At 54.7% G+C, this 14,643-nt stretch overlaps 2 protein-coding genes across 2 annotated transcripts; one reads left to right on the forward strand and one right to left on the reverse strand.

The window, feature by feature from the left end:
- Window positions 1–2,743: 2,743 nt before the first annotated feature.
- BESB_010690 (uncharacterized protein) lies at window positions 2,744–3,001 on the reverse strand (the record flags this gene model as incomplete). The annotated part of the gene is made up of 1 exon (XM_029359823.1): window positions 2,744–3,001. The coding sequence occupies one exon, from the start codon at window positions 2,999–3,001 to the stop codon at window positions 2,744–2,746; it is 258 nt and encodes an 85-aa protein (XP_029222736.1).
- Window positions 3,002–8,916: 5,915 nt separating this feature from the next.
- On the forward strand, window positions 8,917–14,109 carry BESB_010700 (Dpy-30 motif protein; the record flags this gene model as incomplete). Its single annotated transcript, XM_029359824.1, has 6 exons — window positions 8,917–9,853; window positions 10,424–10,801; window positions 11,298–11,622; window positions 12,045–12,298; window positions 12,773–12,870; window positions 13,642–14,109. 6 exons carry the CDS (start codon window positions 8,917–8,919, stop codon window positions 14,107–14,109), a joined length of 2,460 nt encoding a protein of 819 aa, XP_029222737.1.
- Window positions 14,110–14,643: the final 534 nt, after the last annotated feature.

Consider the following 14,643-nt stretch of genomic DNA (forward strand, 5'->3'; position numbering starts at 1 on the left):
CGAGGAAAACAGTGGGATCTCCTCATCGGGACTGCGTTCCGCCGCTTTGACAGAGAAATTGACCGGAAGGCGTGAGCTTCTCCGGGGGTGACGCGGAAATCGAGGATGCAGCCAGGAAGCACGGAAGCCTTGGAGGCCAAAAGAAACCTCCAGTTTGCCCCGGAAATGCAAATGACCGAGAAGAAAAAAGAAACGGCCGCTAAGCGTTTACGCTCCGGGCCTCTCCACTTCTGTGGCGAAACGTATTTGCGCAAGAGCCGCGTTCGGTTTCGCCGGCAAAGAAGCGACTGAACTAGACCGTCCTTCCTTCTTGCCTCACCAGCAGCTTCAGGTGGCAGTTATAAAAATTAGCAGAGCCTCATTCATGGAGAAAAGACCAACATGCGTCCGCGCCTTTATGAACCAAACATATTTGCCGGTTTCCGCGCCCACGACCGAGAATGCGTGCGCGGAGGGCAAGAGACGACGTAGAAGCGCGCCCAGGCCTGCTGCGCCAGCGTCACCTGCTTCTCGCAGTCTATTGCCCTCTTCTGAGAACCTTAAAGACGCTAAGCGAAACTGGAGCGAGGGTGGGGAACAGGGGGGAATCTACAACATATCCGTCTTACACGTTTCGCTTCGCGCTCATCGGGACTCGCGCCTTCCGATGACGAGGCAGTCTAGCTGCAACGCGCCCTTGCGGGTGTCTCTCGAGAGGCACGAGTGTGTCTCGCGGCCCTTCATCAACTTTACCTCTTGTGGTGATCTGAACGATGCACCGTTTCTTACCCCCGTCTGCATGTAAGTGGCATGGTTCAGCGCTGTTCCAAACCAGGTGAGCGTCGATCACACGAACTTTGGAGCTCGTCGCGGAGGCGAGCTCTGAACACAGTCTCGCGCTCCTACGGGTGTAGAAGAAACCCCTGCTTGGATTTGAACTCTAGCAGAGGACGTCGCGGTGAAGCCTTGCACGTCGTGCGCACCTCGTTGATAGTTTTGAGAGCGTACGGCGTGCCTGCCTGGATGAACCAGCCAACACGGCCTGGCGCAGTGGTGCATTCGGTGCCCTTTACGCACGGAGCGCGGAAACCTGATAGTCTGATAACAACGGAAGCCTTTTTCGTTATGGATCCCCGGACAGGTTGTAGGTGAACACGACCCGATCCTTTTCGCGATAATGGCCTGGGGCTGTCCAGACAGACCAGGGGCGCGCCCAGCGTGTACCGTAGGATCTGTCGCCAGGAGGGATGTGGAGCCACCTTGCGTGGGGGAAATTGTGTACGAGTTTGAGATTCTGCCAAAAACTCAATAGCACATGACGGGTTCACGTGAGAATACTACTTCTGCAGAGATTCCATTCCTGTTATGCTCCGTCCACTCCGCAAGCCTCAGCACCCTTTCAGCCTCATCAGATCTCATCGGCAGAGCAGAGAGCAGTGCCGGCCTGTGCCCACACGTGGTATGAGACAAACCACTCCTGCTAACATCAGCCTCAGATGTGGCATCGAAGCCAAAGATTTCAAAGCCTGCTGGATTGCCTGTCGTCCTTGATTGGGCATGAGCCGCGTTGGATGCTGCACAAGGTTCACGATACTGACTTGTGCAAGGTTCGAATGCAGCTTCCTAGGCATCGGGAAAACTTTTTAGGGCAACGCGGAGCGTACCGCCACTTCTCCCAAGCCTCGCTTACTGAATCAAGCAGGCCAAAAACACAGTAGGTTGGCGTGTCTCTGTTTGCACTACGCACCGGTAAACTGTAAGGCTGCTGAAGTTACAAGCTTTGCATCGGCTCTACCCAAAGTACCAGTGTGGGAGTGGAAGCCTGTAGCTTGATCCACGGCCTCGTCAAGTCTGAGTGATTCAGGAAGCACCACTATTTCTGTGCCACACGGTCTTCATCCCACCTCTGGATACGTTCTACGCATAGAGGGGTTCTCTAGACGGGAGAGGGGCGCTGTACAGCAGGCTGCCTGGATGACTGTGAGTACAAACCGTATATGAATTGTACCCAACGAGTGGGACATCTGCGCGCCTACACGTGCGAGAAACGGCAATACACACTGCACGGACAGCCTGAGTGCACTGGAGCAGGTTTCCACGCATTGATCCGTTCCTTCTACGGGGCGTGGGAAGAAGTGGGGGCTCAATGACGACAAGAAGGGATTTACTCACAAAGTCCTCTACGTGTCAGGCATAGCCCGAGGTAAGAAAAGTGCACATATTTGACGCCATATTTCGATGAGCGCACACAGCCATGTGGACGACGATCCACAGACGTTCGTACATCTAGCGCGCACACGTCATAAAACTCGTGCCAACCTTCAACCGCGTCAAACATAATGAAGCTGTCCCTGAAAGCAGAGCAACCTCCGTTTCGCACGCGTATGTGAGTCCTGTCTTACGGGGAAACATCTTCCACCTGTGAGGTAAATAATACACTCCTGACGGAAACACAGGCAATGAAAGTGCAGCCCATGTTGCATCGACCTTTCTCGCCAGAGCAAGGGGTCTCCCCGAAATTGGAAGTCTTCGCACGAGGCAGTGAGGCACCGGAAGGCCCAGTATAAGCTGAGTGGCGTACCGGTGCGATCGACTCCTTCCTATCGTCTTCGAACGCCTGTATTGGCATACCGTCTTGGGCGTGTGATTGATTGCCTCAACGAACGCTGCCTGCTCACTTTGACTTTCCGAAGCATCTGACGACACCTCCTGACTCTCCGTTCGAAGGGGCTGATCGTAGGCATCGATCATGTATTGCTTGCGACTATTGCAGCGCCTTCATAACAATAAGGATTCCCCAAACCAGCGCCCACGCCCAGCCCACAAAGGGAATGATCAGCTGGAAGACGCCAATCAGGACATCCGGGACATCGCTCTTCATGGCACCGATGACAATCATGCCGATTCCGAAAAGGAGGCAGTTGAGCACGCCCAGCAAAATGTACGAGGTTTTATCGCTGGGGCTCGGCGGGGTGGGCACTGCGAGGTTGGTTGTACGGCGGATCACCTCGTCGCACGACATGGTGAAGAACCAGTGGGGCCAGAAAAGAACGGGGAAAACCGAAACACCACCGAAAGTTTTCTACAGTAAGCAGTCCCGAAGGAAACCGAGACCGCCACGCACTATTCCTAATATCGGAAGGTGCTCTAATCCCGATCTGCTGCGTGGATTTGTCGCGGCAGAAGCGGAGGCCAGTACTGGTTGCGTGATGCGACAATCAAGTGGCACTTTGCACGGCGTACGGAAAAGCAAATGTAGCCAAGCCTGTGCACTCGAAGCGCAATGCAGAAAAAGAGAGGAGGAATGAAGTGAAATGACGCAGCGTGAGTCAGCCGCGTAGTCGATGCTCGATAATCTCGTCCGCTGGTACAGCAAAGCTGTTGCCGTCCGCGGAAGCCGCCCCTCACGATTCGAGTCGTTGCTGGAATGTTGCTCTCGCGGTCCATCTACGCCGCAGCTGGACGAGCGGTAACCAGACAACTTGGCACGCGGTGGGACTGACGCGGAGGAGAGAGATAATCTTGTTTAGACCTCTCAAAAATCAGTCTCCTTTTAAAAAAAGAAAACTTAAGCCGGGCTTCTAATGTGGGTGAGCGCGACTACAGCATCTTCCCCCACGGGGTCGCTTCCCACGCGCTAGCAGCGCTAGAACTTGCGAATCACGTCTTCGCCAACATTTCAACACCCAGAAAAGCACAGTTTCTGTTGCCCGATTGTGGGGCTCTCATCAGTGCTCCTAAATACCATAAAATCGATTGGGTACTTCCCTCCGTGGTGGCTGGCCTGAAGTTCACGATGACTGCGTCCCTCTTCGCCGGAACAGGTCCGCGCTCGCCGCAATCGGGATCCAGTTTCGTGCGGCCGCGGACCGACCATGCACTGGAAGTAGTGCTACTTCGCCAGTACTTCTGTGCGCCTTGCGCAACATGCGACGGCAACGCTAATGGCCGCGGCGAGCGCTTCACAGAGGAAGCCACTCCTTGAAGGGCAAAGCATATCGCACGGCAATCCGCTCACGTCGGCTTTCGTCGACCACGGTACGAGTGCGGCACTTCGATGTTTCTTTCCGTCATATACGTCAGTGGCGTCTTGTCGACTGACCTCCAACACTACTATCGTAGAATAGTTCCTCCCCTCTGCCTCAGAAGATGGATCCAGAATTCTCCTGTCCTCGTACAGAGAGATATCTCAAAATTCTTCAGAGCTCGACGGAGCGTATACTACTAAAGAAATCCTGTCGTGTCCTCAGGTAAACGACGTAGCCTTCTTCCAAACGCATGGGATCTGGTACGATCGAGCATAATCAGCTCTACTCTGTGAGCGCTGCATCCCGACTGGGGACTCTAGTGACTCTGAGGTGCAACACGGCTCGGTAGTGTTTGCTGACGTCTACGGTTGACGGCTCGATCAGCGGTACAGGACAGCCGCAAGAAAAAACAACCCAGAAAGAACAGCATAAATTGACGCATCACAAGCCATTTGACGTTTTATTTTACTTTCGCTTCATTCGGTACTGCCCAAACAACAAACCCGCTCGTTTTGTAGAGAACGAGGAGCCTGAACAGGGAAGACACGTCCATCTGCTGGGAGTCGGAGAGACATCCCGGCGCCTGGCTTACGTGAATCGTCCGTTCTTCGTGACGCGCCGTGAACATCTTCTTTTGATGGCAATTAGCTCAACAAACCACATACCAAACGCTTTCGCAAGCAGAAGCGCGATATCTACAAAACAACTGCGACGAAAGTAAATCGAAGTGGCACTGTTCGGAGCCGCGGAGCTAAGCGTTATAGGGCAGAAGAGAACACTTCATTGATTGTTGAAGCGTTTCTCATCTGGGTTCTATACCTGCACTAGTTGACACACAGCATCATGAGGGAAAAAATGGAGCGGTGTCCGGGCTTTCATCCCTGCATATCATGAGACACAGCTCCGACAGGACGTCACCGATGGAGGGGCGAGAACCAGCATCTTGGGCAATCATGCGACTTGCTAATACGGTCAGGGCCTCTCGGTCTGATACATATGCTGGACGCACTAGGGTCAAGACATTCTGGAATGCAGTTCCAAGAGCCCATATGTCAGAAGCGGGGGAGTTTGCACTTTCATCCGTGAGGCGCTCCGGCGCGATGTATCCCCACGTGCCGGCTTCAAAAGACCATCCAGGAGGGCCTAAGGCAGCAAAATCAGCAATAACGATGTGACCATCTCTTCGTACAAGGTAATTCTGCTCCTTTACATCGCCGTGTACCAGTCCAGCATCGTGAAGAACTTTCAGCGCTATCGCCATCTCCATGAACAGGAGCTTCGCGCAACGGCACCGGAGGGGGCTTCGAATGATTACTCTGCTAATATCCCCTTCCAGTAACGGTGTGAACAGGTAGACATTGCACGTTCCGTATCCTTGACAAGCACCAAGCAGGGGAAGCACGAACGCGCTTTTGGGCGCCAGCTCCTTGTGGGCGTACGCCTCATAGATAGCTGCATCACAGGCTGGAGGGGTACTCGGCGTGCTTGCACGAACTTTTACCATAACAGCTGAATCAGGTGTTCGCCGTCCGGCGAAAAGGACCTCTTTCTCCAAAGACGATGGCATGCTATCTAGCGGAACCAACGTCGTCGACCGCACACGATCCCGCAATAGCGGCGGCAGACAGCTCTCGGAGACCTTCGGAAGGGTGTCATAAAATGGGTCGATCCTCATTGAAGATGCTGGGTATTTTGGGCACGACAGATTTCCAGGAGAGATGAGCTCTCTTATAAGTGAGCATCCATTTGTTCGAACAAGGGCGGGCTCCGAGAACTTCAGTAAGTACCCGAAGATCTAATTGACGACTTCAGAGAGAAACGGTGCCCTTCCAGAATGTTTCGTTGTTTCGCGTCGCCTTCGCAGCGTGTCGCTGCGCTATCCCCACTCTTCTGTCGATTGGAAGGCCCTGAAAAAGGTTGTCCCTACGGAGCAAAATCATTCAAACATACACCTGCCAATTGCGGGCACACTGCCTGTAGAGCGGCCCTCGCCCTTTAGAGACGCAGGTTCAAAGAGTTACCTCCAGGGGACCTCAAGCCATACACTCAGTGCAAATCTCTTCACGTTATTCTTCCATGCGAGCCCTATGGGAAAACGCGTCGCTCCGTATTCACTATTCGTCTATTAGTAGTAGCAGCAAGCCGGGAAAAGTGACGTGGTCTGGAGCAATTTGCGTAGCGGGCCGCGACCACGTCACCGGCGTTGCCTATTGGATCTATCTGCTGAACGGTTCGAGCGGCTGTTAGCAAAGAGCGCTAGGCACCGCCAAAACCACATACCGTCCAGGGCGTCGTTCGCGGTGGATGGAAAGATAGTTAATGACGCCCAAGGGCATATATATATATATATATATATATATATATATATATATATATATATATATATATATATATATATATATATATAGTGCCCCAGTAGCGCACTTTCACCCCGGGCACTTTATATCTCGCATACGACGCGCACGGATATGCACACATTTTGAAAATTCGATATACGCACTGTTGAAATTTGGCATTGTGCTTCACTGGTGGTATTCGAATTACTTCCGGAGCACCCACTTGCCCACGTGTGCGTTGCCAAGGAGCTATTTAAAACCACGAACACGATGAACCATCGCCAAACCCCACGGATAGGAGTTCTCTTTTCCTTACCCCTTGCTCAACACTGAAATCACTGTCAGGCGGTGAAGGATCAGTTGTGTGTGCGTTGTTTCACGTGTTAATATAGCTTTCGTCTCCCACTACGAATAAGAAAGCAATGTCACGCTTAAGTAGATACAGAATTGGCCGATAGATGTACATCCGCTTTAATCCTGAAGCCGAGGGGCTACGCGGCAGCATTCTGTAGTTCGAAAGGGCCGCAAAAAGAGCAGTATTCCCCTGCTGGTCTAATACTCATGTGGGCGTCCTCGCCTGCCCGCAATCCAGTGATACGTTAGGCAAGGAAACTTTGCAACTGTGGGAGCAAGTACCTCCAGTGAAGGAGGGCATTTAATGACGTCTTTGGTTCGAATATACCACACTTCGCCAGGTACATAGCCGAGGCAACGAGACTGACATTTATACTACACTCTCCTCTTCTTACGAGATGCTGGAGTCCTGCAGCCCTTTAGAATGTCAGCGGGGCAGACTCTAGACATACGAGTATCACTACGGACAGAGGGATGGGTACTTGTCAGCCCTGAGCGAGCTGCCAATGAGGGGTTTGAAGCGACTTTCTCGTGCGTTTGAAGTTGCTGCGGCGCCTCGCCAAGACGTAGCAAACCTCCTGCTTCATAACAGTTACACGGCCTCGCCCATCAACCTTCCCAAGATGTATTAGATAATGCTACGCCGTTACCGCTAAACCAGAACCGTGATCCAGATTCACCGTGTGCGGCAGAGACACGAATGATCGCTGGCAGCAGTTTCTCATATCTCGTGTGGCAAACTACTCTAGAGGAGAGGCCTGCAACGATGCTAAGCACTGCTCTCAACTTGGATGCCCGAGTCAGCCACCACGTGCCTGACCACAGCAGACTGCTGCCCAAGCGACTGGCAAGAACACGCATTGCTGCGCTCGACAGAAAGTTTCTCCATGAACACTGATATTCAAAGCATATCAGCATCTTCTCGCCGACAACCGGTTCCGAAGACCCTTCAGCTTTTCCCGAGGGGCCCTTGGGGCTATAGCGCAGACTCGAAACTAGCTAATAGTAGAACGCACCATTGGCGAGGCTGAGCTAGCCATTTGGTGTACTTTCCCGGCACTTTGCCGTTACGTATAAAACACGTCCCACATTTCAGGGGCTAACAAACTGGGGTGCATGCCTAGAAGATAACAGCATGCCTCACTGCCTGGACACAGAGGAGCCTGCCCCCTCCGATCTCACCTGCATGCACCCGAAGTCCGCCTCAACGTAACAGTTAGCGTTGGCGAATCTTTGCAATTTGTTCTTCATATAGGGAAACAACGTTCACATATTCGTCTCCCTTCTTCGCTGCAACTCGCCGTACGATTTTCAGGCGGTCGTTGGTGCGAGCCAGGACCAACATGATACTGTGTAGATGCTGCGTAGAACGCAAGTCTCATGTTTCGTATCGACTATCTTCTGTTGCGCTGACGCAGTGAGGACACACAACGGCTAGAAGAAACGACAGTCAGCAAAACTTCCATAGTCTAGATGGGGTCTAAAACTCGATTTTTGCCGCGCGAGCAACCTTTACATCTGCCGGCTTGATGAGAACCCTGGATGGATTCAGAGATAGCAACAGCCGATCCAAGCTTGCTTCTGTACACTATGGTACATCTCTGCGCAGAGGTTGGCAGTTGTCGTTTCGCTGATGCCATTGTGTGATCAGCCGCGGTGTACTAGCGACAGCCGTCACGTAGGAAGGACCACCAAGCGCACTTGCAAAGTTGGCATCGTCAGTCGGTTTGCTGTCTGCCACTCCTTTCTCTTGCACACGAAAATCACAGGCTTGCGTGAAGACGTTGCCACAGTTCAAGGCCCCTAATGGTGGCTCCTAGTTTCCTTTGAATCTCCGAGGAATTGCCGAACTGCCTCATACAAGACGCATTCCACCCCATGTTTGGTGTTTGAAGGCATAATGCAAGACAACCATGAAGCGTTGAAAGCCTTCCGACTCACGTCAGAGTGTGGGCCCACAATACCCATCACAAGCAGTCATCCCTTCTCTTTTACTGTCCGTGATGCCTTGAAGAAAGTGCACCTGTTGTGCCAGATTTGTTAATCAACAGCAACTGAAGGGTGAAACCGCTCGAAGCGGCGGTAGCCCAATAAAATTTCCCCCATATCGGTTTTTATTGAGGGTGGACGACGTCTTGACAATAATTTTCACCGCCTCTCCTCCCTAGGCGCGCAAACGTTTCCTCACTAAAAAGACGTTATTTGTCTCTGCAAAGAAAATGAGGATCTTTATTAACCACGTCGACACCTACACAGGGTATGCCCTGTGCGGTGCACTGCGGCGGTTCAACGGCATCACCAATCGAATGTTTGGAACCGTAAAAGGTAGTCGAGATAACGAGGACGAGGAGTCTCCGCCGGCTACTCAGGGCGATGCAGAGTGGGAAAAGGAGCAGAATAGGCTGCGTGTCCCTTCGTCGATTCGGCGGTTGATTTCCAAACGGAATCCTCAACAGCTGCTCAAAACCCTCCTTTCGTGCTCACTGGTTGTGTACGACCTGCACACGACAGATCCGGACGAAATCGAGGACGTCATCAAGAAGCTCCGCAGAACAACAATTGAGAAACCGACAGTGTTCGTGTTAGTTTCTTCTGTCATGGTTTGGGCAAAGACTAAGCAGGAGTTCGTGGAACACGACCCCGAAGAGGATGCGCCCGAAGCAGACAACGACGAAGAGTCGAGTGCAAGAGGAGCCCAACCCGGCGAAGAGCAAAACCAAGGTATCGGCGCCCGCCCTGCAGACGAGGCGCATGACGAGGAGTCCGACACAGAGAGCGACGATAGCGACTCTGTAGATACAGCAGACAAGAACGCAACGGGAGACGCAGGAGCTGAAGAGGAGGACGAGCCCCTTCCTGAGAGATTCAAAGGAACGCAGTCTATCTCCCGCCATCGGAAACACAGCAAATCGACGCCTCCGTGTGAGAGACTCCTCAAGCCGAGGCTGCTGAGAGGAACTGACCTCGAACGCCGCATTCCCGCACAACGCTATGGAAAATGGAAGACCATAGAGACGCTTGTTATGGCGCTGGGATCCAAAGAAAATTTGACGACGTACGTTGTCGCCGCGGGTGCAATGTATGGTCACGGAGAAGGGCCGTTCTATCCTGCATTCAAAGCCGCTTGGTTGGGGCTACAGTCCCACAAGTTCATCAGTGAGTGCAGCTCCGTCTCCTCTTTGCTGCGCCCACGCTCGCTCTTCGGATGGACGTGCCGCTTCACGTGTGACCTGGAGTCTGGCCCGATATCTTTTCGATTCGAAAATGGCGAACTCCTGGCGCTTCACGGGCTCCTGCTACAGTTCCGTTCTTTCGCTGTGGTCGACTGTTACGGTCGGTCTTCGATGCGCAATTTTACCTGATCGAGCGCTCCTACTCCGTCGCTCTGATTGATGAGCCGGGGCTGAGACGAACCTGTATGTGCGTGGACAGTAAGGCGCATCCGCCGCAGAGCATTGATGTGTGCCGCGGCAATCGGCGCCTGATGGGCTGTAGACGTCGTCCGCATGCGCGCCGCCACATCTCTGCTTGTTGTCTGAGCAACAGACTGTTCATAATAGACTGCTATATACCAGTGCAATACACACGCAGGCCTGTTCAACACTGCCTCACGCGTAGCTGCGCCCCTGCCTTCTTGCTGGTCCGGCGGGCGCCGCGCCTCTCAAGTGCTCCTTGAGTGGCGAGCGCGACTCCCGCGAGTTCTCCCTCTTGTCGCCCGCCCTGCAGGCCCTGGCAACAACTTCGTGCCGACGGTGCACGTGCGCGATTTGGCGAGCCTGGTGAGGCGCCTGGCTGCGGGGGCGAGCGAAGAGGCGTATCACCTCGCAGTCGACGCCTCCCGTGTGACGCAGTTCGCGCTCATCCAGACGATCGCCAGCCGCGTCGGGCCGCCACACGCCGTTCAAGAGGCGACGCAGGAGGACGCCGTGCTGGTGGAGAACGCAGACCTCCTGACGGTCGACCTGCGGATGGAGCCGACCGCGGAAATGACTGCGCCAGACTTCCCCTGGTGGTGCCAGCAAGGCCTCCCTGCGAACATCCAGAAAGTCGCGGCCGAGTTCTGCAAATGGAGGAAGCTGCGTCAAGTCAAAATCCTCGTTGCAGGTAAACTCAGCTGCTCTCCGAGGCGTGGACGAAAGGCCTCAGAGACCCCAAAAACGCCCGAGGCTAGCACTCAGCGGCTTGCCTCGGTGCGAGCAAACGATCGGCGCGCAGACACGCCTCTCAGGCGCGGCCGCGGACCTGACAAAGGCGCCCAGCGCGGTGGCGGTGTCTCAATCTCCAGAGGCTGATGCAGATTCTTCGGGTCTCCCCGAAAGGTGTATAGTTTGGGTCCCTGGCGAACTCTATGATCCACGGACTGGGGACGGCAGGCTCTCTCTCGTGCTGCCTGTGAGACACAACGAGGACCAAACACGCACACGTATGACAAGAGTGTCGCCGGCCGCCTGCCGCGCTGGACGCAACAGCGAGGGAAAACACCGCGTTTCTTCGGCATACGGAGGGCCCTGCTTGCCCTCTAGATGCCACAGACCTGACCTGTGGTGGCGTTCTCCACGAAGAATTTCTGCGAGCTCTGGCTACGCCTGTCCCCCCTCAGGGCCGCCAGGCAGCGGGAAGAGCCTTCTCACGAGCCTCCTCGCCGCGAAGCTGAACACGCCGGCAATTCGTACGCAAGACATTGTCGAGGAGAGCAAAGTGAAGGACGATGACCTCGGCAGCATGCTCAGGGAAAAGTGGGATCAGTTGGTGGAGGAGCAGAAGAAGAAAAAGAAGGCCAGCGCCTCAGCCTCCGGAGGCAGCGGCGCGATCAACGCCACTCGGCGCGTGCGATTCGACACGGAGACGATGACAAAGATCTACAATGCGAAGCTGAGCGAAAACGTGTGCAGATACAGGGGATTCGTGCTCGATGGATATCCCCGGTAAGCTGCGTCCCTCGCCAGCTCCGACCTCGCCTCTGTTGCCTTTCACATATACAGGCACAAAAATATCTCTAAACCTCTCTGGCTACATAGGCCGGGGAGCCAGCGAACTGCTTGAAAACTGCAGCCACCCCCCACCCTCCCCCCAGCCCGGCTCAGTACATTCAAGGGCCGCAAGTGGCGCGCGTCGGACGCACGCTCGCGCATGCCGGCGATGCAGCAGATTCCTTCCCGCAAAAGGTCAAGAGGTCCTTTAATCTGACATTTATGTTTTCTGTTCTGGCCCAAGCGCCAGAACAGAGCCGATCCCGCAAGGTGTGGAGCGCGCGCGAGCCCTCGAGCCTCCGTGGTTGCCCTCAGAACGGGTGGAGGGTACGAGCGCATACACCTCGTCCGCCCCCGGAGGCTGTCTTTCTGCGCAGGACTTACCAAGAGGCAGAGGCGCTCTTTTTGAGGCCGAAGAAGCAGGAGAAAGAGCGAGGCGAGAGCGAGGCGTACGCAGGCGCAGCGAGCCGGGGAGACGCCGAACAGGGATCCGAGGAGGACGAAGGCGCGCCGCCCCCCCAGATGGAGTTCGACCCGCTCAAGGCGCCCGACTACGTCATTGTCCTCCGATCCTCCGATGCACAGTGCGAAGAAAGAATGATGAACGTTCCACAGCATCAGGTCATTCCAGGTGAGACGCTGCGCCGCAGTGCACGAACCTCAAGTGGGAAGAAACGCGGTATGCGTCGCGACGCACACGCCAACTGCCTGTGTACTCTCCATCGCTCATGCGGCGTTGTCGCGAATGGCGAGAAGCATTCGCGCCCATCTATTTCTCTCTTCTATGTATCTGCATCCGCCAAGGTACGCGGCGTGAGGCTCTATTTACCGGGCAGCAAATATGCGCAGCAGATGGCCTACATATTTTTACCTGAAGAGGTCTGCATGCTTGTTGTATATTATACTGATTTCACTACGCTTGTTGAACCTTCTGCCGGGAAGCGAGTCCTGGGGGCCGCGAGGGCCGATGGCTTCAGGCGCCCTCTCAAGGGCAGAAGGATGAGGGAAGGGAAAGATCTGTGATCTCTCAAGGTGCGCGAGACGCCTCAGCGTCCAGGTGTCTGTGCTTCACAAGCCTCTAGCGTTTTGCTGTTGTTCTGCTCAGGCCACAGTGATCGCGAAGGGTTTTTTCGCCGACTCGCTCAGCACAAACAAGCGAATGAAAATGAGCACGGCGAGCCTTCCCTGGCGGATTTTTTTCAGGTATGCGTGCAGCCCTGAAAAGCCGAATGCGCCAAGCCTCTTGAGTATCCCTCGGGTACATCGAAACCCTTTCGGGAAGATTGGCTTCGCAAAAATGGACACAGAGACGAAGCGAAGGCATCCAGACCTTCGGCTCTCTTCACCCCGAGCACACCTACTCTGTCTTCGATCTCTGTGCTGCGCACGACAGAAATGTACCGGCGCGTGCATCGAAGGACACAGGCGAATGAAAGCCGTTTTCTTGCTGCGGCGCGCCTCTCTAACACGGCATTCCTTACGAGCCGATACGCTCCTGCGTCTCGTGCGTAGCTTTCTGCATGCGGCTGAAGCCCGATGTTCGCATGCCTCCCAGAGTCTGGGTCCCTATATATATATATATATATATATATATATATATATATATAGACACACATCGCGTGGAGGCCTAAGAGGAAATCCTCTTCACTCAACTCGTTTTTTTCACCTATCTCTGCACAAGGCATTTCCGCTGAGCTCGTCGACAGCACGGGGAGGCCAAGAACCCTTCCTGAAGTCGTCAAGACTGCAGAACTTCTCTGTATCCTTCTTGTGCCTCTCGCCGCGTGTGCCTCCTCATTTTGAGCAACAACACCTTCGGAAGCAGCTCCGGCGCGCCGAGTCCGTGTGCTGGGGTGTGAGGGACTGTGCGTGCTGGCTTGAGCCTGCATGTGCGAGCCCGTTTCAGCGAGCGGGGTGTCGGTTTCTGGCTTCACATCTGAGTGCCGGGGGGGTGTCGCGTGTCCTTCGGCTCAGGAGAGGCGCTGCGAAGTGTTGACGCTCGACGTGGACGGGAAGTCGGCGGCGGACATTTTGGAATGTGCGCGACTGTTCATCGAGAAAGATGGCCGCTTTTTCAATTTTTTGAAGTCGGAGCGACAATCGATTCTCGAGAAGGAGCAGGAGCTGCTGCGGCAGCGCCAGGAGGAGGAGGCGAAGAGCCGCGAGGCGGAGGAGCTCGCGCGCGCAGAAGAGAAGCGGCGCATGGACGAGCGCCGAAAGAGAGACGCAGATCGACTGCAGAAGATCGCCGAGCACGAACGCAACGTGCTAATGGCAAGGAGCATTCCACTGCGAAGATACCTGATGCAGGCAGTTGTCCCCACGCTCTCTGAAGGCCTGCTTCAAGTGTGCCGAGTCATGCCCGAGGATCCAGTCGATTTTTTAGCAGAGTTTCTCATGGCAGAAGCTCACAAAGCCACCAACAGCTCCTCGGACTTCTAGAGACACAGCCACGCCGCTTAGGTTCACAGGTCTTGGGAGGAAGCGGGGTCTTCACACACTCCCTTTTTATCTCGCCATCTTGCGTCCACGCCATGGCTCGCGCCTACCTGGACGAGTCGCAAGCTCGCTCGGACGCAGCTTTCGACAGCAGCCAGAAAAGCCTTCGGCACGCGAAACTGCTCATGCGCCTCTGCTATGGCATACTCGAGACACGCCTTCAATCCTTGCGCTGCGCTCTAGACCGGGCTTGCATCTCCGTTCTTGAGGAAGTATTGGATTTTTTATTTCTAGCACTGAAAAGGGGTAGACTTTCTGTGGGGCGGGCGGTGCGCGGCATGAACCTCCAGAGGGCAACCGCAGAACGCAGCAAACAAAAGCAGACTTCAGCGGCCCTCCAGTGCCGCAGCAGGAAACAAAGCACTCCTCTGTTCGCTTCTGCCGCCGTCGCGCAACTCCAGCCGCCTTGTGACGAACTCGCTGAGATTGTGAGGGGAAGGCCAGCGCGGGCTACCTCGGTACAGGTTATTTTGTGTG

The sequence above is a fragment of the Besnoitia besnoiti genome, chromosome I, assembly GCF_002563875.1.
Source record: "Besnoitia besnoiti strain Bb-Ger1 chromosome I, whole genome shotgun sequence".
NCBI classification, from domain to species: Eukaryota; Apicomplexa; class Conoidasida; order Eucoccidiorida; family Sarcocystidae; genus Besnoitia; species Besnoitia besnoiti.